This window comes from Rhamphochromis longiceps, linkage group LG18 (genome assembly GCF_057381845.1).
Source record: "Rhamphochromis longiceps isolate RC_006_pf linkage group LG18, R_longiceps_female_GT1.1, whole genome shotgun sequence".
NCBI classification, from domain to species: domain Eukaryota; kingdom Metazoa; phylum Chordata; class Actinopteri; order Cichliformes; family Cichlidae; genus Rhamphochromis; species Rhamphochromis longiceps.
This window is the reverse complement of record NC_140574.1, coordinates 3,774,545-3,800,510: the sequence shown is the minus strand read 5'-3', so window position 1 is coordinate 3,800,510 and position 25,966 is coordinate 3,774,545. Positions and strand designations below refer to the sequence as shown.

General features: G+C 42.8%; 1 protein-coding gene across 1 annotated transcript in view; it reads right to left on the bottom strand.

Annotated features, from left to right (window-relative positions):
- adcy8 (adenylate cyclase 8 (brain)) overlaps nucleotides 1–25,966 on the bottom strand; it is a 142,227-nt gene that overhangs the window by 87,057 nt on the left and 29,204 nt on the right. Inside the window, exons 2-4 of the mRNA XM_085388505.1 lie at nucleotides 9,873–10,022; nucleotides 1,021–1,151; nucleotides 713–824 (exon numbers count right to left, since the gene is read on the bottom strand). Coding sequence (XP_085244631.1) covers nucleotides 713–824; nucleotides 1,021–1,151; nucleotides 9,873–10,022 — 393 coding nt within the window. The remainder of the gene's footprint in view (nucleotides 1–712; nucleotides 825–1,020; nucleotides 1,152–9,872; nucleotides 10,023–25,966) is intronic.

Sequence of the window (25,966 nt, the reverse complement as noted above, 5' to 3'; positions counted from 1 at the left end):
CAACGATCACATGATCCCCACGAGCGACACCTGGCGACGCTGTGGAAAAACACCTCCCTCATCCACAGTGACATCCTCAGAGTTTGCTTTCACTTAACCATAAAGCAAGTGTTCACAAACTATATATTGGGAAAAGTGTTTCAATCTAAATATTGATTGAACATTATAGGATCTATGAGATTATCAGTTTAAACTGGTCGCCTTTAAAGCTGACTTTCACTAAACAGTTCTATCTAACACAGTTTACCAAATATTTGAACAAAATTTGAGTCCCATCGTACAAAAAGTCTCCACATAATCAGCCATAAGTCATAAGATCAGGTGATGTAGTGTTTGACAGATGCGGCCCGTGGCTGAGGTGAGGCATCCAGACTCACCCTGAGTCAACGCTATGAGTCAACACACAACATTACAAATGTTGGCCAAGCTGGCGTTGCTGTTTGGGCCATTTTCAGAGGAGGTTCATAAGATAAGTGAAAGTAAATCAAAAGTTAACCACAGACAGGTAATCAGCTGTTAGGTAAAGGTTATTAACCTGATCCAGAACACACTGTTCCTGGATCTGCTAAGAGGTATCTCTAAAGAAATGTGATTTATTAATCCTTTAATGCACAGATGAGTGAATATTTTTAATGGGAAAATAAATTGATTCAAATCTCAAGACTAAAATCAGATTATATGCACATATGCATTTGGGATGAGAAGCTCTTACATGTGCGAGGCGGTCGAAGCGTGCAAAGAGTTCATTCAACATTCGCACCAGCTCCTGCGCTGACAGCGTCGTGGAGAGGTTTGTGAAGCCTTTAACATCTGCGAAAAGAATGCTGAATAAAATACGGAAATGTCACTTTAATATCCAGCTCACTTCTTAAAAGTTATGATACTTAATGAGGATGACATTTTCTGTGATGTCAGATTTTGCACATTTTACGTAAATGTCACAGTTTTGTTCTTAAGAGCAAAAACTCTCAAATGTCTTTAATCGGGGCACACACAGGTGTTTTGCTGTTGGACCCTCACCTGACATTCTCGTAGCGGTGGATGTAGATTCTGTGAAACTGATGCTGGAGGTGTTCGTCCTCTACATTTGTCATGTCGTTGATCATTTCCAAAACTACAAAACGAGGCAGGACTGATAACACCAGTCGTTCCTGTTGGGGAGAAAAATGAATCATCTCATCGCTTTGAAATGACAAAAAGACACAATACAGAACAATAACATAACATCTGCATATACCGACAAATCACAATGTGTTAAAAAAACATTGACTATTGAACTGTTTTTGTGATTGGCACTTCCATCCGTTAATTTGTCCACAGGGAGCAGACTAAGCAGAGGTGTTCAGATCTTCCTCTCCCCTGATGCCTCCCCCAGGTCTTTCAGGAGGACTCTGATGCTTTCCTAAGACAGACGAGACACTTCATCTGTCAGCTGTCATGCCTCGGGTCTGCCTGGGGTCTCCTCCCAGTAGGAGCTACTCAGAGCCTCCTGAATGATCAAGCTCCTCACCCTGTGTCTACGGCTGACCCCAGTCACCTCTCAGGAGAAGCTCACCAACACTGCTATCTGCGCTCCTATTTCTTCTGTCACCACCCACAGCTCGTGACCAAAGGTGAGGCCAGCATTGTTCACAGGCCGGTACATCAACAGCTTCAGCTTCACAGTCAGCTGCTTGAATAACAACAAATATCTGAATTCTACTTGAAGCCTTCAAATCCAGAGTGGACGGTCTTTTCTGAGCGAACCGGGTCCTCGGATTTAAAGGCGCTAATTCTCATTCCAGCCACTTCACACTCTGCTGTAAACAACCCTCGTAAAAGCACGAGGCCATCACCCCATGAACCACAACTTTGAGTTTTATTAGCTCAAACCTAACAGTCCAACACACTCCTGCAGCAGTTTATAGGCAAAGGTTTGTCCTGGGATCTCCCCAACCTTACACGGCAACATATGGAAAACAGGAAGTGCTGAGCCATCAGCTGATGTCAGCTTGCACTGAGATGAACGCTGATCAGTGTGAGTTCTTCTAGTACAGCAGCATCTACGTCCAGAAACACAGGAAGGAAGGTAAACTCTTCACATCATTACTTTAGATTGTTTCACTTTTAAACTAAATGCTTTGAACTACAGCTAAAAAGTGGAAACAGCCTTTTTTATGGATAAATTCAAAAACTATGTTTGATGCATGTAAATGTTTCAATAATAAACGAGAGAACATCAACAGTAAATTATCGAAGGAACAGAAATAAAGCCTTTAAAAAGAAATTACACGAGGGGCTGTGTGTGTGAGAAATGAATTAAAAAAGATGGCTTGAGCTCTGCCAGCCTAAGCTCCTCGAGCAGGATCCTCCAAAGCCTCCGCGCTCGCAGGAACATCACAAGTAAACGAGTTTGTGTTGTGATTTTTGTACTGACACGGTGCCACTTGGCTAAAGCAGAAACAGATTTGGAGTGGGAGCGATGCAGCATCCCTCAGGATTCTTTTGGCCTCGGGGAGCCGCACCAGAGCCAAGCAACTGCTTCTTTCAGATACTGAATACATTAGAACCAACCAGAACGTCACGTACAGTGACATCAGTACACGGCACGCACATGCTCAAAAGCCCTGCAGGTTTTTTGGAATATTTTACGCCAAAGGGATGACAGAGGGACAAGTCTAATAGCTGGAAAGGCTCCGAACGAACCAGCTGGCCCTGTTCTACATCTTAAAGACTCACTGTTTAAAAACACGAGAGGAAATCTGCACGAGGCGGGAGATTAGTTTTGCTCCCAATCTGATAAACAAGTTGAAAGAAATTTTGCACAGAATTTTGACATTAGAGCGGCGATCTGCCTTTTATTCTCTCTGGTGTGTCTTCTGGTGAGATTTTCACTGGAATGAATTTGTGATAGAGACTAAAGTGATATTCCATTTGAAGAGCTGTAAATCTTGAAGACAACATGATGGTTGCACGTGGGCACATCATGTTCTTTCATTACCATGAATGCACACCGCGCTTCACTATGACTCAGCCCCACATACAGCACTCTGCTGTTGGAATTACTCACCAAAGAGCTCCAAATATGGATTAATCCGCAACTGCAAACAGTTCCCAAAAACTCTACGACTTGAAACACGGGCTGAGGGAAAATATATTTATATTTGATTAGATACATTCAAATACGCCAGGATACTACGAATAACGGGGCTGCAAGGTCGCATGATAGGAGGCGACCTTTCTCTAAGTGGCTGCAGTCACGCTTGGAAAGATTGTAAAAGGTTTGCAAATGGTGTTTAATTTATAAATGAGCACAAATGTTTCCATCAGTCTGAATGATTCAGTCTATGAGCTCAACACGAGGGGACTCAACTGGCTGCCAGCTGGTTGTATTCTGGTTTATATTCCTATAGAACAGGAAGGCTGTGAAGTGCAAATGTAATAGTTAAATGTCAATTTCTGTTAAATTTCAATTTCTGTCTATTTAGACGGAAGCAGATATGTGATTTTCAATGATTTATCACTGTATTTGCTGTATTATCAGAAACAGATTGCGTATAATTGCTGGCTTGACCACATTCAATCACAGACTGATAACAGACCGACTCCGTTTTATGGCAACATTTGTTGGTTTTAGTGACAATGTTGCCATTCTTGATAATCTCATTTGGCACCAAAAAGAAAACACTGAAGTGAGGTAACTTTATCTTATTGGATAAAACAGGTTTTGATACATTTTAACTTTGAGGATGTAATTTGCAGTAAAAAAAAAAAAAGGTGATAAATTGCAATATATTTTAGTCCAAATACTCAGCATATTGCAAAATGTAACAAATCACACTAATATTGACAGAGTCAAGTATTGTTTTAATATTGTATCGTGAGGTGTCTGGTGATTCCCACCTCGACGTTACACTAGATCGTCTATAATTCTCTGAGAACATTTGCTGTCATCAGCTTGCACGGTTCCTCTGCAGTCACAACTGTAAGACAGCACACTTGTTTTTCTTCCCTGCTTGGCTCACAGATGAGTTTTCCAGTAAGAAATAAAAATGCAACCTCATGTGCACTCAGTGAAGCTGCATGATGCTGTCTGAGAGCCCTGGAGAGCCTCTTCAGACCCCGAGCACAAGTGCAAAGAGAGGCTGGCTGAGGCTGGATAATAGCAATGAGACGCACAGAGAGAGGGAGATAGCGACACCGTCCTCTGCTGCGATCACAGCAATGACAACAGTTCCATCGTTGCTGTAGAAAGAGATGTAAATAATGAAGCAGCGGTTATACAAAGATTGTCATCTAATACGTAAAAACAAGCATCGGAGCAAATTCTAACATAAAAATCACCACAATCAGAATAAAGAAAACCATCAAAATATCATGAACTCTAATCATTTTGAACCTTAACATACGATAAAAAAAGTTGGTCCAGAGGAGGGAAAATGCCAGTCCACATCAGCTGTTAGCTTAGCTGATACACATCCAAACGGTACATCTCTATGGAAAATAATGTACATGTTATCCTAGCAGTCCCCACGTTTGTGCATCTGCAAGCCACTTTGAAACCCACATCCATCCAAGCTCCCAGCTAATCACTGTTTCATCTGTTGTCATGGAAACCTGTTCACATCTAATCAGGTGGTCTTCCTGTTGCATTGATTTAATACCTTAATCAAAAAATTACTCTTCAACAATTCTTTATTTCTTTTCATCTTTTTTATGACACTTTACAACTGTCGTCTTCATGATAACAAACTTTTAAAACTGGGGTATCGTACTCGTCTTAGCTCATAAGTGGGCTGGACCAGTGAAACCAGTGCATAACGGTGCACAGAACACACCTCATACTTTACATTGTAGCCTCCCAGCATACAGTGAGCTGTACCAGCACCCCGAACAATACTTTTTATTTACATAACTAATCACCCTGACACAGTTCAGAGGGGAAAGTCCTGAGTGGACCCAACAGCAAAGCATTGACAGTTGTTAATGTTATGTAGTATTTTTTGCAAGCTTATGGCTGCAGTGGCAGAAAAAAACAAGCTAACTAAACCAAACCTGAAGAGCAGCTGAAGTATCCAGAGGTAAACACTCACACATGACAGGAAGAGATATGATGCAAAAATAAAAAGGGATCATAACAAAAACAGAACCCCTTATCTTTAGCAAAGAATAATAACATATTGATAATTCATGCATCCAGCTACATGATCACTCAAAATCTCAGCTATATTGTTGTTTATGTTTCAGTCACTGGGATCCTGCAGCTTGTGATGGAGAGCAGAAGCTGATTGGACAGCTCATCTCTCTGACACACCACTGTGGACGTGACCATCAGCTGAGTGTGAAATGTGTAAGAGGAGAGCAGGTGCTTGTGTTGTTGAGCACGCACCGCCCCCTGCTCTCGGCACGCCTCTGTTGTGCTGTTGTTTTTGTTGTGTTGGTGTCTGTGCTGGAAAGCAGAGCAGTGCATCCACAAATTGAGGTCTAGACAGACAAACATTTCAGTGAAGCGTTGCTAATTCTTCGGCTGCTGCGTCGCAACCAAACGCCCCGGGCTTTGGTGGTGGAGTCTCACTGCAAGAAATGTGGATTTTACAGAGTCGTCCTGAATTCAGACTGAACCTTTGAACCCTGCAATGTGTCTGTGCTGCTCAATCACACGTCAGCCAAACTCCTGCTGCAATCACACAAGGAGCTCCATTTGAGCAAATAGTACCGCTTCCTGTCGCAGTACTCTGGGATAAAATATTACAATATAAATTCTATTAACTACATTATGTTTTGGAAACTCTATCAGCAGCTCTTCTCCCTCTCTTAACTCCTTTTGCCATCAAGACAGTAATCTTAGTTCCCATGTTAAACATAAACAAAAGAAATCTGCTGAAATTTTCAACTTAAGTGGAATTTCCAAAGACAGCATACGTATGCTGAATTTAGGTATTTTAGCATCACTAATTAACCTAACCTTGGACTGTGGGAGGAGGCGGGAGGTACCTGGGGAGACCCACACAGGCACAGTGACAACATGCAAACTCCACAAAGGCCGCTCATTTACAGTATTTGTACCCGGTTAATAAAGGTAAAGTAAATTTACAGGAGACAGACTTTGACATATATTCATCAAAGTACTCTGTGGCAAATAACTGAGCAATATAATCAGCCACCTCTCCTGTTAATCCTTATCCTGCAGATAATCTTGCAGCTGGTGTGAGATTATCTGGAGGATAAGTAGGAAAAAAATAAGGAAGGCTATCTGATTAGCAGTGACTGATCTTTCCAAATAAGAGCAAGGGGGTTTTGAAATAGTAAATGAATTGAGAATGCCGCAGTCATCTCAGACACATAACAAAATGTTAGAAATGCTAAAATCTTGTGTGTGGACAGGGGGCTGCAGAGTGTTTGCTCCACTGGACAGGGACCCTGGTTTGGACAGCTGAGAGCCAGCGGACTCAATGTCAGATCAGCTTTGAAAGTCATTAGTGAAGCTTGATTTTAGCTGAAAGCTGAAGCCCTCCAGCAGCTCACTGACAACGTCTGTCTTCATTCAGACTGTACCAAAGATCCACATGGACCTTGTGGTGGATTTTCAATGTAAAGGCTAATTTATAGGGCAGCACGGTGGCACGGTGGTTAGCACTGTTGCCGCACAGCAAGAAGGTCCTGAGTTCAATTCCACCATCAGGCCGGGGTCTTTCTGTGTGGAGTTTGCATGTTCTCCCCGTGTTTGCGTGGGTTCTCTCCGGGTACTCCGGCTTCCTCCCACCATCCAAAGACATGCAACTTGTGGGGATAGGTTAATTGGATAATCCAAATTGCCACTAGGTGTGAATGTGAGTGTGAATGGTTGTCTGTCCCTGTGTGTTAGCCCTGCGACAGACTGGCGACCTGTCCAGGGTGTACCCTGCCTCTCGCCCTATGACAGCTGGGATAGGCTCCAGCGCCCCCCGCGACCCTGAAAAGGATAAGCGGAAGCGAATGGATGGATGGATGGATGGATGGAGGCTAATTTTGAGTTCATCTGTATTATAATCTGCTTATTACTGCTTCATTAATACTGTTTTTCTTTAGAGTTATTACACTGCAGCTGTCAGGGAAACATCCTTTCATTACTCTTGTCAGGAACAGAAAAATATTTTTTAGACAGCCAAATGTTAAGCTTTCATTTTTGAGGATCTGATGTTGTCCAATGTTTGCTAAACTAAAACTCTAGCAGTGCACCAGTCAGCAAACACCATCTGCGTGTCTTAAACATTTGTGAACCCTAATGCAAGACTCAGGAAACAAGAATGAACATTAAGCATTCTCAATGCTTAAAGAATAATGATTCTTTAAGTCCAGAAAATCACAAAGTCCAGAAAGTGTTTACAAAGCGCTAAGGCACAGACGCTACAACGCTGATGTAACAAATGACAAGGGAAGCGACAGGAAACAATAACAGAACCCTAATCCAAAGGTAACCTAAAATTCAAAACGAATCCTTCTAAACTCAAAACCTTATGCGGTGTTCACTGTTTACTGATCAACAACAGGAAGTTTGTGAGTTATCTAAAAATATAGATATTGGTTTTCTGCTTGCAGCAGTATGATCCAATCTTCAGTTCAGTTCGATTCAGGTTTATTTATATAGCACCAAATCACAACAGCAGTCGCCTCAAAGAGCGCTATAATGAAGACCCTACAGTATTCTGGAGAGATGCTGTAACCAGAAATGTGCCACTATGTTCCTGGAACACATTAACAGAAATAACAGAGCCTGATTGGATGTCATTACACTGTTCTTTTCAGGGGCGGGGCCCTGCTTACTCCATTACAGCCAGCCCAGAGCCTTCCAGGAAACATGACCACTGTAAAAGCTTTCTGTGGCTTCTCAGAGCTTCACTGTCCACTCCAGCGCATACACAACACTATCTGCCACTGTGTGTGTGTGTGTGTGTGTTTGCTTATGTGTGCGTGCCTTCTGTTTGTCTGACTCACAGCGCGTGTGTTGTCTTATTAGATTGCGTGTTAAGTGTGTGTGGAGCAGGGGCTGCATGCACAGAGACACAGTATGTGTGACAGCATTGAATCAATGCAGCGTCCATGTTTTTCTGCTCTCAGAGGACTCGTTAGCGGTGCTGCTAACACTCGGCCCTGTTAGCTAAAATCCATAATTTGTTTTGATTCTTTTTTTAAAGTCGCCTCACGCTGAGCTTCAGCATCAAGCAGCAGAGGGTGAAAATGTGCACTTCACACATCATTCTGCTGTAAATTAGAGGATTTCGTTGCTGCTGTGGTGCACCAGTGGTTTGTGAAGGTCATTTAGAGGTCACTGCCCAATATCTCTCACTGGAGTTCAAACAGGGGTCAACCTGAAATAGTTTCAGCAGCGGCGTATGAACTCTCACTGAGCAAACAGCACTTAAACAAGTCTACAAGGAGCATTTAGCATGCTAGCCATGCACACAATAGCAAGTGCTAGCATGTTGACGGTATTGAGGTACGATTTGCTCACATTTAGAATGCATATAAACCACCATGATGGATTCTCAACACTTCCAAAACCACAGATTCAGAATTTGTCTGATGTGGTGATGGTGTGCATCAGCTCGAGCACAGGCCGGAGACGCGGGATTAGAAATGAGTACAGCAGAGGGACAGTTTGAGCAGTTTGGAAATGAAGTCAGAGAGCCGAGACTGAGATGGTTTGGACATGTGCAGATGAGGGATAGTGGATATGTTGGGCAAAGCATACCGACAATGGAGCTGCAGGGCAGGACAGAAAGAGGAAGACATCAGAGACGATTCAGGAGGACATGCAGGAGTTCAGAGGTCGTTAAACTGAGCAAACAGCCTGAGTTTAATCCTGGGTGTCCTGAATATCTGAGCCAAACTGTGTTCCAGTCCATCCAGATTGTAAAGCAAGCATTTTGACCTGGTGGTGATACTAAAGGAGTGCAAACAGCTGTCCCTACAGCCCTGCTGCTAGCACTCACACAAATCTTCAAACCTGGCTCTGAACACGCATCCTAAACTTGCTTTCATTCTTTAAGTGTCTTGTGAAAACACACAGAAAAATTTAACTGCTGCAAATGTATTAAACAGAACACAGCACAGACAGTGACTAAGGCTACGTTCACACTGCAGGTCTTAATGCTCAATTCCGATTTTTTGATCAAATCCGAATTTTTTGTCTGCTCGTTCACACTACAAATAAAATGCGACAGCAAACGAGCTCTAGTGTGAACGCTCAAAGCGGCCCGCATGTGCAAAAGAAGATGTCACACAACGCGCTCTGTTTAGACACAGAGCAAACAATATTGTTTGACTGATGGCCCTTAATATAAAGACTTCGGACTTCACGTTTCCCAATTTTTGCTTTAAGTTATTTTGTTATTTACATAATAATGTAGATAACCTAATAATTATCCTTATTGCTGTTTTAGAGAGGAGCGGTGCTTCAAAGGATAGCTGCAGATTTCTGTCAGAATCTGCAGATTATGCAGTACAAATAAAATGTTCACGTTTCTCCAACGTTGTCCCAGCAGTTTCACCGGATGGCCAGGAAGCGTTCGCGATGTCTTATCGGGCGCTTCTCCGGTGCTGATAATTGGCGTCTGTCTTGTGTCAGTGACGTAAAAGACGGATTTAATGCGACTTGACCGTTCACACAGCAGTCGCTTTCTGAAACATCGGATATGTATCGGATTCAGGACCACATACGAAAGTGACCCAGATCGGATTTGAAAATATCGGATTTGTGCCGTTCACACTGTCATACCATGATCGGATATGGGTCGCATAGGGTCAAAAAAATCGGATTTGATGCGCTTTTGCCTGCAGTGTGAACGTAGCCTAACAAATCATCCGAAGCTTGAAAAGTTGCAGGAGGCAAAAAAAACTTGTCTGCGGCTCACCTGTCTCTGGTTCTCTGTCTCGAGTCGCAGCCGAGCTTCGATGCAGCGCCGCGTCTCGAGGAAGGCCTGACGCTGAGCACGGTCAGACAGGTAACTGATGAATATCCCAGCAGTGTTCATGCACATGAACAACACAGCCTGAGCTGCTATCTAGAACACACAAAAAGAGAGGATTAGGAGATTTGCTTGTTGACAAATTTTGGAGTGCAAGAACCAACATTCAAAGCTTCTTTGTTTATATTTACAAATATTCTGAGGCAATTTTATGTCTTTATTAATTAGGCTGAAAAGGGGGAAACATCTGCACAATATTTTTCTCCAACTAAATATTTAATTCTAAAAATATTTAAGATCTTCATCAAGCATTTGTCAAAGAGAAAAAAAGAGCATCTTTTCAAATCAGTGCAAAACAAATATCAGGCAAAAATCACAACAGACTTTAAAGCAGTTTGTAACACAAAATACAAACTATCATCTTATATCGATTATCTTTGTATTCAACACAACAACATTGAGGAAAATCTTCAGCTTTTTGCCCTATTCATCTAAAAAATAAGAGGCTGAAAAGCAAATTAAAAAGATTGCAACGAGAAAATCTAATCCTTAATAACAACTAGAAGAACTTTATCATTAAAAGTTTTTCCTGGAGAAACTTCAATCCCAATATTAGTGAGGACGTTTCATAAACGAGACCTGTCGGCTGCCAAGTATAAATAAAGTGTATGACTGTAGAAATAAGTGACGTCATCACTGATGCGTCTCACAGTAGATCGGTTACATTTAGCAATGCAAGTTTTCAACCATCTCTGAGTTTTTCCAACATAGGAAAAACCACGTGGGACTTTTAATTACTGTGACTAAAGAAATCACTGAAAGGAAGTTGTGCACATTGGTATCTGCCATTTAATTTTTTTAATTGTAACAATAACTAGAAATATATAGACGAGAGAGAGAGAGAGAGAGAGAGAGAGGGGGGTGGAGGCCGACATTCAACAGAGGAACCCTGCTGATCTCCAGCTGTGTGATCGGGGAGGGGGTCCTACCGGCATCACACTGGAAGTCACATGAGATTATTTTCACACAGAACAAAATGGTCCTTTACAAATGTGCCACCGTAGCCTGACGAGTCCACAGGTACTGAAGGCTAACATGTGGAACTGCATGGAAACTGACAAACTCAATGAAATGAATTCAGATCAAAGCTTTAAGTAAATCAATAACACTGTGACGTCCCTGTCGCATCGAGTTGGTTTTCTATGGTTTTTCTGTTCCGTGTCTTTTTCTCCACTTGGTTATCTTGTGCTCACTTCCCTTTTTTTGCACCTTATTTGATTTTTTTTCTTGCCAACTTTTTGCAGCAGGTCCATATTTTTCTTTTTGAGACGCATTTTACAGCTTTATCTGAAATGCATTTTTTAAAATAAATCACTTTAGCAAAAAGTTATATGAAGAGCTGTACAGAGGACGCCATGACCTCAGAGTACTTTAAGATGCATACATAGTACTCAATAAAATATGATGGCCCGAGGTGATGTGACACGATGAAAGGATTGTTTGCTCGCTGCAGTCCCCGTGGTGTAATCTGAAGAGTTGTGACGGTGCTGCAAACTGTCACAATCTCCCTTTATGTTTGTGGTGATATGTTACACAGTCTGTCACTTATTTTTACCATTAGAGCTGGATGTGACCCAGGAGCAGCATCGAGACTTCATGCAGTTATAAACTGAGAGAGGCACATACAGTGAGATGGTTTAAAGGCCTTGTAGGCTGGAGAGTTTGAAGGGATTTGACGTCACACTGACGTCTGTCATGGGCAAGAAATCAAATCAGTGAGGGGAAGTCCAGAAAAACTGCAGGAGCGCTGTCAGGTTTAGTTTTCAGTCACAATAACTCGTCTGTCAGAGATCCCTCATTCAAACAACTTTTATCTCACAGTGTACAAATGATTTCTGTTTACAGGGAGCAGAAGCAAAAATAGAGCCACTACTGTAAAAGTTGGTGACAGCCACAGTGATGTCAGCCATTAAGAGCTGAGCACTTTCACTGGCCTCATCTTTAGTGTTTTAAACCATATGTCACTTGTCAGGTGAGCCCAGACAGGTACTGATCATCTGTTACACCAATGAGCTTTCAACCACCAGTACAAGTCAATGATCTATGACATCTATTTAACAGCAATCAGACCGTCTGGTACTTGAGCAGGTAAGAAAGGTGCTAAAACATTAATTCTGGAATGAGTGAACATTCAAACTCCTGCTTCACATGTACCGATGTCTATTCACCGTCTATGAAGACCTTCTAAGGACTGATAGTTCCATTAGAATAAACTCAAACATGTAATATGTATCAGTAAATTAGGTTTTCGCAGAGACGTTTGTATTCTTTCAAACACTTTAAATACTCTGAGCTCTGAACTGTAAGAGCTTTAGGTTAAGTGCAGGTTAAACCAATGAAGCCAGTCTGACATGTACATTAATTACATCATGACTATGTTTGGATAAAATATGTTTAAGATATAAATACATATTCAAATGAAAGATTTGTAAAATATTATGTTATGTCTATGTTTTATTAGGGCTACATAACAAGATAAGTCAGTATCTTGATTTGGCTATGAAGGAATCCTCGCCTACGTTAGCTTAAAGCACTAATTATTCATTTTTGGCCACTTGGGGGCAGCAGAGAGAACTGATTTGGACTGGCAGGAGATGCATTAATAATAATCATTTGAAATTGTGTTAATCTTCTCTCAATGGGAAAGGTTAACGAGTTCTGCAGAACTGATCGTGCTTCTCTAACTGAACTCTCATCCATTACATAAAGTCTTTGATCCATCCTGATACAAAAATATTGATTCATGCAAACTTTAAAGCACTCTGCTCTGACACCCAACAGCAATCCAGAAATTCAGAACACTGTAAGTCTTTATATGAAAAGCAACTCTGAGTACAGAAATGTGATGATCTGTAACTGGAAAGGGAGCCAAAACTGTACATTTTCATATTTCATATTATGCGTGACTGTAATTTAGATTTATGAAGTAATTTCATTGTAAAAACTTATTTAACTATGGAAACAAAAAGCGTACTCGCTGAACAAATGAATCTACCGTTAAGGCAGACTTGAATATAGTCTAAATTAAAAAAAGGAATCCAGAGAGCAGCTGTGTAACATTTAAACTAAACTCAAGCGTCTTCTTTGAAATTTCTGTGAAAGATGACAGTATAAACACTGAAAGCTTTCATCAGCTGTGAGCACATAAAGTGATGTAGGGCTGGGCCCGTTAAAAGCATCGGACGTCGGGCTGATGTAACAATAAGCAACACGAGCGTGTTCCTGAGCAGCACGAGGGATTTCACCGCCGCCTGACCAGCTTCCTCCTACCTGCTGGAGCTTCACATGATGCAAGCGTTAAAAACACTCACAGAGGAAAACCCTTCACAGCTTTCACCCGACTTCCACAAACAGCTCTTCAAACAGGACAAGGATTTCTACCTGAACTGTTTTGTTTTTTTTATCATACTTCAGTTGGATGACACAGTGTTTATTTGTTGTACTCTCAGAGGGTTTGTGTACATGGGGAGTAATTATAGTCACGGGCAAGTCTGGACAGGACTCGAGCATCTGCTACCCAATCCCAGTCCTCGAGAGCTACTATCCTGCAGCTTTTAGATGCATCCCTACTCCAACACAGCTGAATCAAATGAATGGCTTGTTATCAGGCCTTTGCCAAACACGATGGCATGCTGAAGAGGTAATCAAACCATTTGATTCAGCTGTGTTGGAGTAGGGATGCATCTAAAAGCTGCAGGACAGTAGCTCTCGAGGACCGGGATTGGGCACCCCTGCTCTACAGTATCTCTATAAAGGTCACACAGGACGGCTTCTATTTCCTCACACAAAGATTACCATGTAGAGTACCTGCAGGATACTGATAACACCGCTGATCCATAAATCAATATTATTAGCCAGGTTGATGAGATTTGTGCCTTTTAACATCTTCAGACAAATTACCAACTGGAAAAAGTGGTACATCTCCAAGGCCCAGAACTCCAGGATAACGTAATAATGGACTGTATGTAGAAAATGACATTATGTTTCGAGGCCTGTTGCCATTTAGTTTTTGGGTTTTTTTGTTTTTTGATGTTTTAAATCAGGGCTGGATGGGACTGAGAGGCTGGCAGACATCCACCATAAGGCCTTAGCCTGGTTTATGATCTGCTTTAACATGATTTAGACTATGGAAACATGCTGTACATGTAAATCATCAGGAACGTGTTTACTGAGGTCATCATCATGCAGGCACATTTTTCTCTATATAGTCTACGGTCTATACAGGTTTTAGCCCTCTGAGCTCATCATCGGGATGACCCCGACATTAAAAGATTCTTTGTTGTGTGTCACTGTGATTATTGTTTTTGTCACCTGACTGGAAAGACTCTTCAAAAATAATCAAAATGACGTATTCCAATAACATCAGCGATGACTTCGACCTTTCAGGGTTAGCATGGTTCCAGCTTCTTGTGCAATCTCGAGGTCGTCTAAGGTTTGTGTTTATGTGATGTATAGTGTGTGTAGTCCACCAACACAGATGCCTTTACTTCTTTAATTTATTAACAGATCTTCTTCTTCTTTTGGCAGCTCCCTTTAGGACCACAGCGGACCATCTGCATCACGTTCACCCTTCCTCCAGTATGCTCGTCTGTCACTCCAACCCTCGGTGTCCTCCTTCACTACATCCACGAACCTCCTCTGAGGTCTTTCTCTCTTCCTCCTGCCTGGCTGCTCCATCCTCCACATCCTTTGTCCAACATAACCACCGTCCCTCCTCTGCAATTGTCCAAACCATCTCAGGCTCTCTGACTTTAACTCCAAATCATTTAACCTGAGCTGTCCCTCACATACCAGATACATTGCAGAAAAATAAACACACTTCAAAAAAGTACAGAATGAATTTTAAGAACATTTGTTGTGCAAAACTTTTTTTAAAATAAATGTTACTTTGGGTGTTTCAGTTCAGCTAAAATGTTCGCAGCCAGGTACCTCGCAACATGGATCGAGTGTCTTAATCATATCGTTAAAGCCGCTTTTCTCCACTCTAAGAAACGGCACCACAACTACACGGTAATGGCATTTGTGATATCCACCGCTGATTTGTTTTCTCAGTGCCTTTGGAAAAGGCTTGGAAAATATCAGTCTGCTGGTGTGCAGGGCCACTTTTTTCTTTCCATTTAACTGAATGGGTGTTTGTGGAAAGCGCAGTTTTTGGCTTTCCTCATGTTCCAAAAAGGTGCTCCGTTTAAAGGTGATAAAACAAATTACTTGTATATCCTCTCTTCACTATTACTGTCTGAGAAACCGTCCAACTTCGGCAAATCGTCCTACCCGTATTATAATTTGACGGCGACTTGTGACTAATACAAACCCTAACATAACCATAAGAAATATTCACAATGGGTTAAAAAAATGATTTAAATTTGGGGATTTTGTTACCTACGGAGCCCCGCAAGGGACATGGGAGAAAAAAACAATTAAGATGGACTTTTGCGAGATCTTGCAAAACAAACTCGGGATCTCGCAAAACTTTTAGCTGCATTCTTCGGAGGCCGCGCCGAGGCACGATGTGCCGGGAGAGCGATGTTCCTCCCGGCTGTAGTAGGTCTCGACCTCCCGTTAGCTTCGACATGGTGGGTGTCAGATCTCCGGAAACGTCGCAGCACTTTTGCAAATATGTGATGTCTTGTAAACCGAGCAGATATTTGACGTTTATACAACTACATTCACGCCTCAAAATATCTTAAAAGTTTATTTTGTGACCCAGAAAGAGTAATATTACAACTAAGTAGCTGCCACCATAGTTGGAATTCAACTTTTGTGAATTCCGAGTTTCTTTTGCGAGATCTCGCAAAAGTTCATCGTAATTTTTTTCTCCCATGTCCCTTGCGGGGCTCTGTAGTTACCCGCATGCGCAGCATACGTGCATAAACAAGGGGTAGGATGGTTTGTGAGGTAGGATAGATTCCCAGAACACCGGCATAATATGCAGATGATATTTTTCTGCTCAACATCCGACTGCTTAAACCCAAACCAGGTCCATGTGACCGACGTCGCACCGGTCTTCTTTATGAACACCTCCTCCTCCCTCCCACCTGTAAGCTCCATGCTTGCAGCCGCTGCCATGCTTTCGACCAAAACAGGCGCAGTTTGATGACACCATCAACATGCGCTATCGCGGTAGGACGGTATAGTCAAAATCTCTAGCGTTGGCCAAATTGATATCATTTCTACCGTATACCGTTTATCCCACCGGCCCACCCCTACCTCTGATGTACTCATGTCTAATCTCGTCCATTCTGGTTACTCTCAATGAAAATCATGACATCTGCAGCTCAGCCTCTTGTCCTTTTATCAGTGCCATCATCTCTAAACCATACATCAGAGCACGTCTCACTACCACCCTTTAAGCCTTTCCCTTTCCCTCCTGTTGATATCTTTCTGCCACAGATCACCCCACACTTGTCTCCTCCCACTGCACCCCACCTGATAGTGGATATATTAGACACAGGGTACTGAATGTGGAGCTGCAGATACATGCACATAGTGAAGAAGCGTTGCAGTGACAGAAGAGGAAGATGAAGAAGAAGGTCAACGAGAAAGGAATCTGAACAACACCACATTTAAATGTTTCTTTCCAGCTTAGATGAGTCTCATTGACACAAAGCACGCTGTAAATCAAAGTGATCAAAAAGCTTTAAAACCGTTTCATTGCTCCCCGCCTGTCTGTCTTTTTCAAAAATAAAAGACTGAGAGCTTTTGCTCCCACACTTGAGGCAGAATTGTGTCACAGATGATAAAAACCTCAAAAAGACAGTTCGGTGTCCTCTGTCGCTGAGAGAAGTGCTCTGCCGCTGTTTTCCTCTGCAGTGAAATTGCTGCAGTGAGAGCACATTTCAAGAGGAAAAAATGGAGCATGAAGAGGGGATTTTCTGATTTCTGGTGCTTTTCACAGCAGGGTTGCTTTGCAGAGAGCAAGTTGACATTTCATAAGGGTGCTTTTCCCAACTGCCCGAAATCCTCTCCATCCGTCTGGATTGATCTGGATGGATTGGTGTTAACAGAGACGAGAGCCTGGCAGAAGGAGGAGGTGGTGCAGAATACTGTAAATTCCCAAATAAATAATGTCTGGCATCCATTTAACCTCCTTGGATAATATATACAATGAATAATTACTGTCATTTAGTTAACTGAGGCTGATGTGGTTTTCACATTAGCACTACAGCCCTGAACCTTTCTAGACCAAACAAATGTGTGAATGTAAATATCCAAGTCGGTCATTACCCTGCCAACCCCGCCAATGTCAAATTTAAATCCAACAAAGCAAAGGATCTGATCTGAATCTGATCTTGAACAAAAATAGAGGAAAACCGGCTCAGAAAAGACCCGAAGGACAGTCAGAAGTACGTTTCACCTAAAACAAGGATCTGTTTAAAACGTAAGAGACGCGGTGGTCAAACAGAGCAACACGTGTCACTATCTGGGACCACATCCTCAGTTACGATGAGCAATGAAGGATGAAGGTGTACTAATGAGGGGCATGAAAATGAGAACAGCAGGTATTGGTGAAGAGGGCATATATAGCCTGAGGCTGGAAGGGGCGTGAATGAGGTGTGGTCCCGCTCCTGAAATTCAGATAATATCTCCATTTAAAAGAATAATGGTAAATTCCCAGAAAATACATTTCAAATATACCGGTGACTGCCACTGGTACCCCCTCAGCCTCCTAAACTCCTACATCGTCTCATTCCAGAGTTAAGACATTCACAAGATTATCAGAAATCTTGACCTTTGACCTTAATGTCAAAGTAACTGCGATTTGAAACCATTCTTGAGTTAGTGCATTCATAAACTTGGGTCTCCATGCCAACTAGCCACTCACCCGCCCGGCCAAGCCCAGCAGGCGATGACAACTTCGCATCAGCCTTTTAGGATTAAGGGGTAAAAACATAAACATTGTACTGTACTCTTAACTAGCTGCCTCGAGCTTTGTAAGCAAGTAAGTAAGAGTCTGAGTGTGCTGGACGAGCTTCAAAGTTTAGTGTCAAACTCTGAAGCTTCAGGGTTTGCACCAGTAAAGACTTCAGGACTGGTTGCTGTGATGGGAGGAGGCGCTAATGTAGCACCGCACTGTGTCACACAAAAGGAGCACACGTGCAGCTCCACCACCATGACGGAGAGCTGTTGTTCTCGTTCACTTCCAGCACAAAGAACAAGTTAAAGAAAACGCACTAAAAGAAACGGGTGAAATATATTCCCCTGGTTCTATTCTGACTTTTTTACCATTTTGAAGGCTTCTTTACAGATTTAGTAACTTGTTTTATATGTAAAAACTGATGTTAACAGTAGCCTAACTTAGACTCCTTAAAAGTCCTTAAAATACCTTAATATCACTATTAAAAATCTACGCTCAGTATCAGGGAACATGTATATACTGCCCCGTAATAACAGGTTCATTTATGATTTACCTTGTTAATATTCTTTAAATGACACTCTGAGTCTATCATTAAAACAATACAGAACACAGGATGTGAAGCTGTCTCTGGCTTCAATTCAGATCCACCTCAGTGCTTTCTGACTTCAGGTCTCCAAATCTCTGCTTATATAAGTTGACCAGCACTGACTTCCCACCTGATCATCATCACAAACCGCCTTAAATTTCTAGAATCTTTCCATCTTCAGCAGCTTTAACATGCTGCACACCATTCTGCACAACGAAGCTCAAGCATCCAAGAAAACCAACGCTCCCACATTTAAGGAAAAAGGAGCCTTTAAGCTTGCATTCGCTAAAACTTGTATAAATTTCTCGTCATTAATTCAGTTGATTCGACCCGCCTCCGCTTCAAATACTGCAGCAGGAAACCCTGTGTGGAAAAAACCTCCTGTAGGCACTTTCACATTAAAAACTGAAAACATGTAGGAGTATCAAAGGCTTTTTTCCTTTAAGCGACACACACACACATGCAGCGCCATCCTTCTGCCAGTCTTCTCCCCCGAGGCTTATCACTGTATCTCACAGAGCATTACGGTGTGTTACTGTGCGTTATTGTGAATCTCTCCCAGGACGCTCTCAGCATTGATTCAATTTCTTGCTCGGCCCCCCCCCCCCGAAGGCCTCTGCTCCTCCCACGGAGACAAAAATTAAAACCCCCGTAAGCTGCGGCAGCTGTGGCGGCATCCATGTTGTTTTGGAAAAGAGCAGCACCGGTTTGCCATAAAGGGCATCAGCATGGAAACCGCCGGTGCACTCATTAAAGGGAAATGCCAGTGATGTGGATGTTTTTAACAAGACCTCATTAGGAGCGCTGGGCCGGGAAGAGGCGCTGCTTATAAACAGCTACATGGAAAATAATCAGGCAGGGTTAATATTAGTAATAATTAACATAATGTCTTCAATTTGATTTAACCGTGAGAAGGGCCGTGCACCGTGACAAATAAACACACATATCTGTGTCTTTGACCGGCCCGCTCATGTCTGTGACAGGCGTCCAATCTGGGAGCTCGCCTTTCAGTTCAGTTCATGTGGTTTTATTTGTGATCTTTTATTTACTGGCAACTAAATAACCGAGCAATTTAAATCAGCTGTTTCTCCGCCAATGGTCTTAAACTCTACCTTCATGGACTGCAGCTGGCAACGACAGTCCTCGTTCTCCTCTGCACCCGTTGTGGTGCACGGGAATCAGCTTTGGTTAAAGTGAGTCCATCCAGCTTTGGGACAAGAGACTCCCTGGAGGGCCAGCTGAGAGACACTGAGGAACACTGTGACAGCGACCTGGTCAGCCTTTAGGGCAGAGGTGAACTCCAGGCCTCAAGGGCCGGTGTCCTGCAGGCTTTAGATATCACCCTGGGTCAACACACCTGAATTCAATCCAATTGTTTTTTATACAGCACCAAACATCACAACAACAGTCTCCTCAAGGTGCTTTATATTGTAAGGTAGACTCTACAATAATACATACAGAGAAAAACCCAACAATCATATGACCTTCTATAAACACTCCCTTTTAACAGGAAGAAACCTTTGGCAAAACCTCTGGAGAACTTCAAGAGATGTTGAGGAGGTAATTTAGCCATTTAAATCAATGCTGGATCAAGAACACATCTAAGACCTGCAGGACACCGGCGCTTGAGGCCTGGAGTTCCCCACCCCTGCTTTAGGGAAATGGAAAACTGTAAGGAATGGGGGCAGCTGGATAAAAGTGATGGAACTTCCAAAATAAGAGGATTGTCTACAAGTAAATCTGCCTGTTTTCACATCTATGTGTGTATAAAACCAGCACCCGGAATATGGATGTGCAAGGCTACGTGCATGTGTGCACACAACACGAGTTCAGGAAATAAATATGCATGTGTTGTTCAGCTTCACTAATCTTCAAGTCATCAAAAGAGAGAAAACAGACGGAGTGCATTTCAGTCTGTTGCTGTGACTTTAAACGAGAGCTTAATGAAACTGTACATTTGCTCTAGTTGATCTCCTCTCCTTCACTTTCCCCCTGGCTGTGTGTTTGTGACTGAAAAGCAGTGAGTAATTTTACAAATATAAAAACAGATGGACAATTTCGTAGTCTTATAGGCCTCAAGAAAAACTGTGAAAAAGAACGAGGAAAATATTATGATCCAATACGCCTCTGTTCACCTCTTACAGCAGGCTGCAGCGTTCATGGCAGGTGAGGCTGTCCTGCTGCTCTCCTATACTTCCATGCTGCTATGCTTGTGGGGACCAACACTCACTTTTGGGGACAAAATGCCAAAACAAATACTATGTGTGAGAAACTGTGCCTACTGTGCATTAGCAGCAGTGCTCCAAGGAGAAGTGTGGAGGTGTCACATGGTCACCATGTGAAGCAGTTTTCATCTGTTTGTGTTCAAGAGCGCTGACAGTGATGGAAATGTGGATGCTGTGTTTCCTGTCAGTTTTCCTTCTTAGTATCACTGTGTTGTGTTTGCACAACAAAAGCTATATAAGTGTCGACTTGTCTTGTCCTTTTTCGGTTTTACCTGCCCTGTGTGAAACGTAGTTACTTTTCCTTTTATTTATTTTTAATGCCATTTTTTTTTATATTTTAGGATGAAGTGAGGATGTGTAGCAAAGCTACAGCTATAGTAAAGGATCAGCAGTTTGAAGCCATTTCACTCCGTAGACACCAACAGCTTCTCTTTGGTGATGTGAGTGATGATGATGCCATCCCTGTCGGCTTCTCTCGCACCCTCGCTCAGTTTGGTTTAACACTTGTTGATAAGACTTTAATGAACAGTTACTGTAAACGAGCTGTTTTCTCTTGGCAGAAGGCCGCCCCTCCCTGAGCCTGGTCCTGGTCCTGGTTTTTCCTTCCCACTGTCGCCAAGCGCTCGCTTAAAAGGGTCGTCAGATTGTTACAATGTTCTTTATCCTACAAAACAAAGCGCCTTGAGGCAGCAGGCGTTATGTAATGAAAGTGAACTGAATTGTGCTGTTGTCTTTTTACTAAGCTTCTTGGCATACGACACAAATATAACACAGCAACACTACAAGAAGCAGACAAGAAGATAAAGGCTAATGCTAAAAAACTGTGTCTTAACTGTTAAGATGCCGTTCCTTCTTTCTACAGTGGAGTCAGGCATTATTGCAATCCATGGATGACTCTGCAGAGACAGTTTATAATGACCCAAGATCAAAAAACAGACCAAACAAAGACACGCACGCTGCCGAGAACGAGACAAAAATGTACATCTGTGACGTGCTGAGGGAAGAAGTGAGGTGAGGATGAGCGTGGGAACGTGTGAGCTTGTCACATCAGCAGGATAATCAGTAAGCGCTGATGTTTAACCCAACGAGACGAGGGAGCGGGCAGACTGCCAGATCTGCCACGAGGCGAAACACAAACACCCACCCCGTATCAATATTTCAGAGCTATCAATTACATTCCTGCTCAGCAGCTGGCCTTCTCATTTTACATTCACGGTGGAGACTTACGGATACCAGAGGAAGACGTCACGACAGCACAGGCAGATTTACAAGGTGTGGAGGCCTCGGTTTAACCTGCTTTTAGTATCTGATGACAGCTGTATGAAAACATGCGAGAGGAGCAGGCGGCTGAGAGCGGCCGAGCTAAATAATAATAATGGATACTTTATTGATCCCCATGGGGAAATTACTTGTTTTTCTCTGCATTTGACCCATTCACTCAGTGAAGCAGTGGGCAGCCCACTAAGCAGGCGCCCGGGGAGCAGTGTGTAGGGACGGTACCTTGCTCAGGGGTACCTCAGGGTAGCCGTTAAGTGGATTCGAACCGCCGACCTTCCGATCATGGGGAGACCACTTTACCTACTGAGCTATCCCTGCCCCTCACAACCCCCTGCAGCCGGCGGCGGTCTGTGCAGAGAGCACCCCTCAGCCAAATGAAGGGATTTATTCTGCAGCTCAGACGTGTGGAAGAGGACAGCGAACGATTAACTCAGATCCGCAGATCTCTGCAGACATGATGAACATACTCCAGTCAACACAGGCCTGTCAAAAGATATTACATCTGAAATATGACGTGTTTAGGTCGGCCTCAGTTCATCGGCATCTGATGTTTGCACAGAAATTTGCAGAAAAACAAAACTACAGCTTTGTGTATTTGTTCAGTGGACAAACGTTCAGCATCTATTCCAGCGATACAAATATGTCTGGGCACGGCGGCTTTAGTTTAATTAAACCTCTGCTCACTCGAAGAACCTGATTTCAACATCATTGAAGAGATGAAGGGTGCTGCTGCAAGCTTTGCACAGCACGAGATTCAGTAATTAGCAGAATCAAACAAGGAGATTTCCAGCCAATCTACGAAAAAGCTCCCAGAGCAATCGTTTTATGATCATCGGTGTTGGCTTATTAAAAATTTCATCTGTTTCCAAAACTTTGCTTATTTTAACTTCTACCTTTGTCTAAAATAGACACAGATTCAAAAGATCATCAACAGAAATTTTGCAAGAGAATTACAAAGTCTGAGTTTGTCGTGCCCCCAAAGTACCAGTCAGGAGAAAAATGAGCCAGAACAGCAGGAGCGTTTCCAGGATTTTGTAAATGGAGCAGCACAGGAGGACTGACAAGCAGTCTCCTGCAGACCTCCATAAACATTGTTATAGCCCCATAACACCACGATCGTATCACTGAAGCACAAGATTCAGATCATTTTACTCTATCGTTTGTTTCGTGCTGTCGCAAAATAAACTGCTTTCGGCAATATTTTTTCATCGTTTTGATGGTCACTGTAGTGGCTATATTAATTTCTTAAAGTTCTCTCTTATATTCAATATAACCACACTACGGACGGACAAGCGCCTGTTTTTATGCGCTGCCGTTAGCAACAACAACGGTAAAACCATCGCGTGTCCGCTTGTTTATTTTCCACATAAACCTTTCAGAATAAAGCTCAAGATCCTGTTGAGACCTTTCAAATTAAACCGAATCACGTGAAAGATGCAGAGTGTTTACGGGTGAGAAGCAAAAAAGAGCCGTCAGGTGCTAAAAAAGAAACCATACACTCAAACGTTAGAACAGGCTTCTCCCCGCAGCACGCCGTGTAATAAATACTCACAAAGAAAACGGCGGCCGTTACAACTTATGTCTAAAAATGTATAGCTTCATGCATCTGTTAAAACACTCGACTCCAGCTACAGGACGCCCAGCTGGAAACACTTCACGCAAGTCGAGCTGCCCGAGATTCACAGAATTTACAGAAAATGTAAAATTTTTGTGATTTATATCGTTATCATACGATAGATGTCTTATATCGGGATATGAGATTTTGGTCATAAACAGCCCTAATCACAGGTGATTAACGATGGCGGCGCCTTGTTTTTCATTGTCTGGTCAAGAACAGGTGTGTTCAAACATCAAAGTAGATGTAATAAATTAAGGAAATTGGAAAATAAGGGCAGAAATGAGCTGGGGATGAAGCGGATGAAGATGGATGGATGGAAAATAAGGGAATCGTTGTTCTTTTGGGGTTTTTGATGGGGGGGGTTTTTTAGGGGGGGGGGCTGCATCTCCCACACATAGTGGTGAGGATGTGTAGCAAAGACTAACATGGGTTTAGTGTGAGAGCCACCACTGAAATTAAAGTTAACAGTTGCTCCCCATTCATTTAATAACATGACTGCCAGACACGCTGCTCAATGGGCCTGTTTGACATAAGTGAATATTGGGCCCTGCACAGATCACAAGTGGTGCCAGCATCATGTTTCACAAATTAGAAAATGATCGTGAGATGATTCAGTCAGAGAGTGTGAGGGTTTTTATTCTAGCAGAGTTCTCGTATTGACTCTGCTGCCAAGTGGGAAACCTCACCGAAGTATCTGCTGCTACAGCCCGAGCAGCAGGTTCTGAAAAACAGATTTTTGTGACTAAATCATACATATTTTGTTTATTAGCAGCAATTATCAAAACATCTATATCTCACATTTCTATTATACAGTCTTATTTTGCATAGCAGGGCTGGGATCTTGAACTTTAATGGTCAGGACTGATTATTATGACAGATCCCGGGTCAGTTTTGTTAGAAGCTGGTGATTTAGAGGGAGAGAAAATGACTCTATCATATACACATTGTTCTAATGGTGGATTCATATTAGACATTATTTGTATTAAACGGTTTCAAATAATGAGGTCAGTGCGTGTGGACGTGCCTGACGAGTCACTGCCTATCGTGGTGGATAGGTCCCTGGCATCCTTGGAGCGGGATTGTGGCCAATAGCCCCTGGCAGAATCTCTCAGGGCAAAATGTTCTCAAGGGAGGGAACAGAGAGAGAGTATTTCAAGAAACTCCAGTGATCTGTAACACCCAGCACTGCATATCCTCGCCTGGAAGCAGAAAACCGGGGCCGCCTCCTGCAGCCAGAACCACTAGGGGAACTTGCAGGCAAGTGTCTGGTGCCCATCCCTGGATTCAGGAGGCTCGGCCGGGCACAGCCTGAACAAAAAACATGCATCTGCTTCCCCGCGGACCCAACACCATGACGAGGACAGCCACTGGGGTTGGATATAAGGCGGGGGAGTCTGTGCATTTGGATTATCCACTTTGGCCTACAACTACTGCACTAAGTGTAAGATAACAAATGCATGAATGTATAAGTAATGCTGTGAGCAAAGACCAGAGATTTCAAACTGCTCTAAACACTTTTTTTTCTTCCGAATTTAAGAAAAGGCTCTGTATGATGTCATGAACCCAAACAGCCTGCTGAACAGAACAAGATCACTTGATCATATTCTGCTGCAGACACGGACACAGGCAGCCATGGGTGGGTCACATTCCTGTTGTATTTCCTTTGAAGTCTGCTTGAAGTGTAATGAAAATGTAAATTTCCTGCAGACGAGTCTGCGCAGTCACAAAAATTAAGTAGGCGGACGTCCCCTTTGTGTAACACGGCGTGATAGAGCCGCGTGCTCATTTTCACTGCTGTTCAAGCTGAGCCACACATGGGCTGATTAAATTCAAGCAGAACAAAATATATATGAAACCACGAGGTAACGTTAACTCCTGGGAAAGACAATAAAGGCTGTCAGCCTTCATGCTGTCCTCAGACTCGCTCACTGACATGAAAGAGCAGCTCAGACCGTCCCGACGCAGGAAGGCATCGTGAAACGGGCGCAACGTTTCCGTTCGTCAAAACGCCGCTCTCAGCCACTTTTAGTCCACTCCATCCTAAACCACACGGGCCTGCGCTCCAAATACGAGTCCCGTGACGTGTGACCTACATCTGACTCATTACCATGGCAATATGTGGTGTCACTGAGCAGAGACAACTGTCTCACTTCTTGGGAGCTGTGACAATCCGAGTGAAAACGGGAAGGAAGCACGTGCGAGAGGTCGGCTGGTTTGCGCACGAATGTGGTTACAAAAAAAACAAAACAAATAAACATCAATCTTAGACATCAATTAGATATTTTCTATATTATTCAAAAAATGATGTTGTATTTAAATAGAGACCCAAATCATAATAAGATATTTTCCCCTCTCAAAGATCCCTCTTTCCCTCTGTCCTCTTTCCTGTTAAAGGGGAGTTTTTCCTCCCCAGTGTCA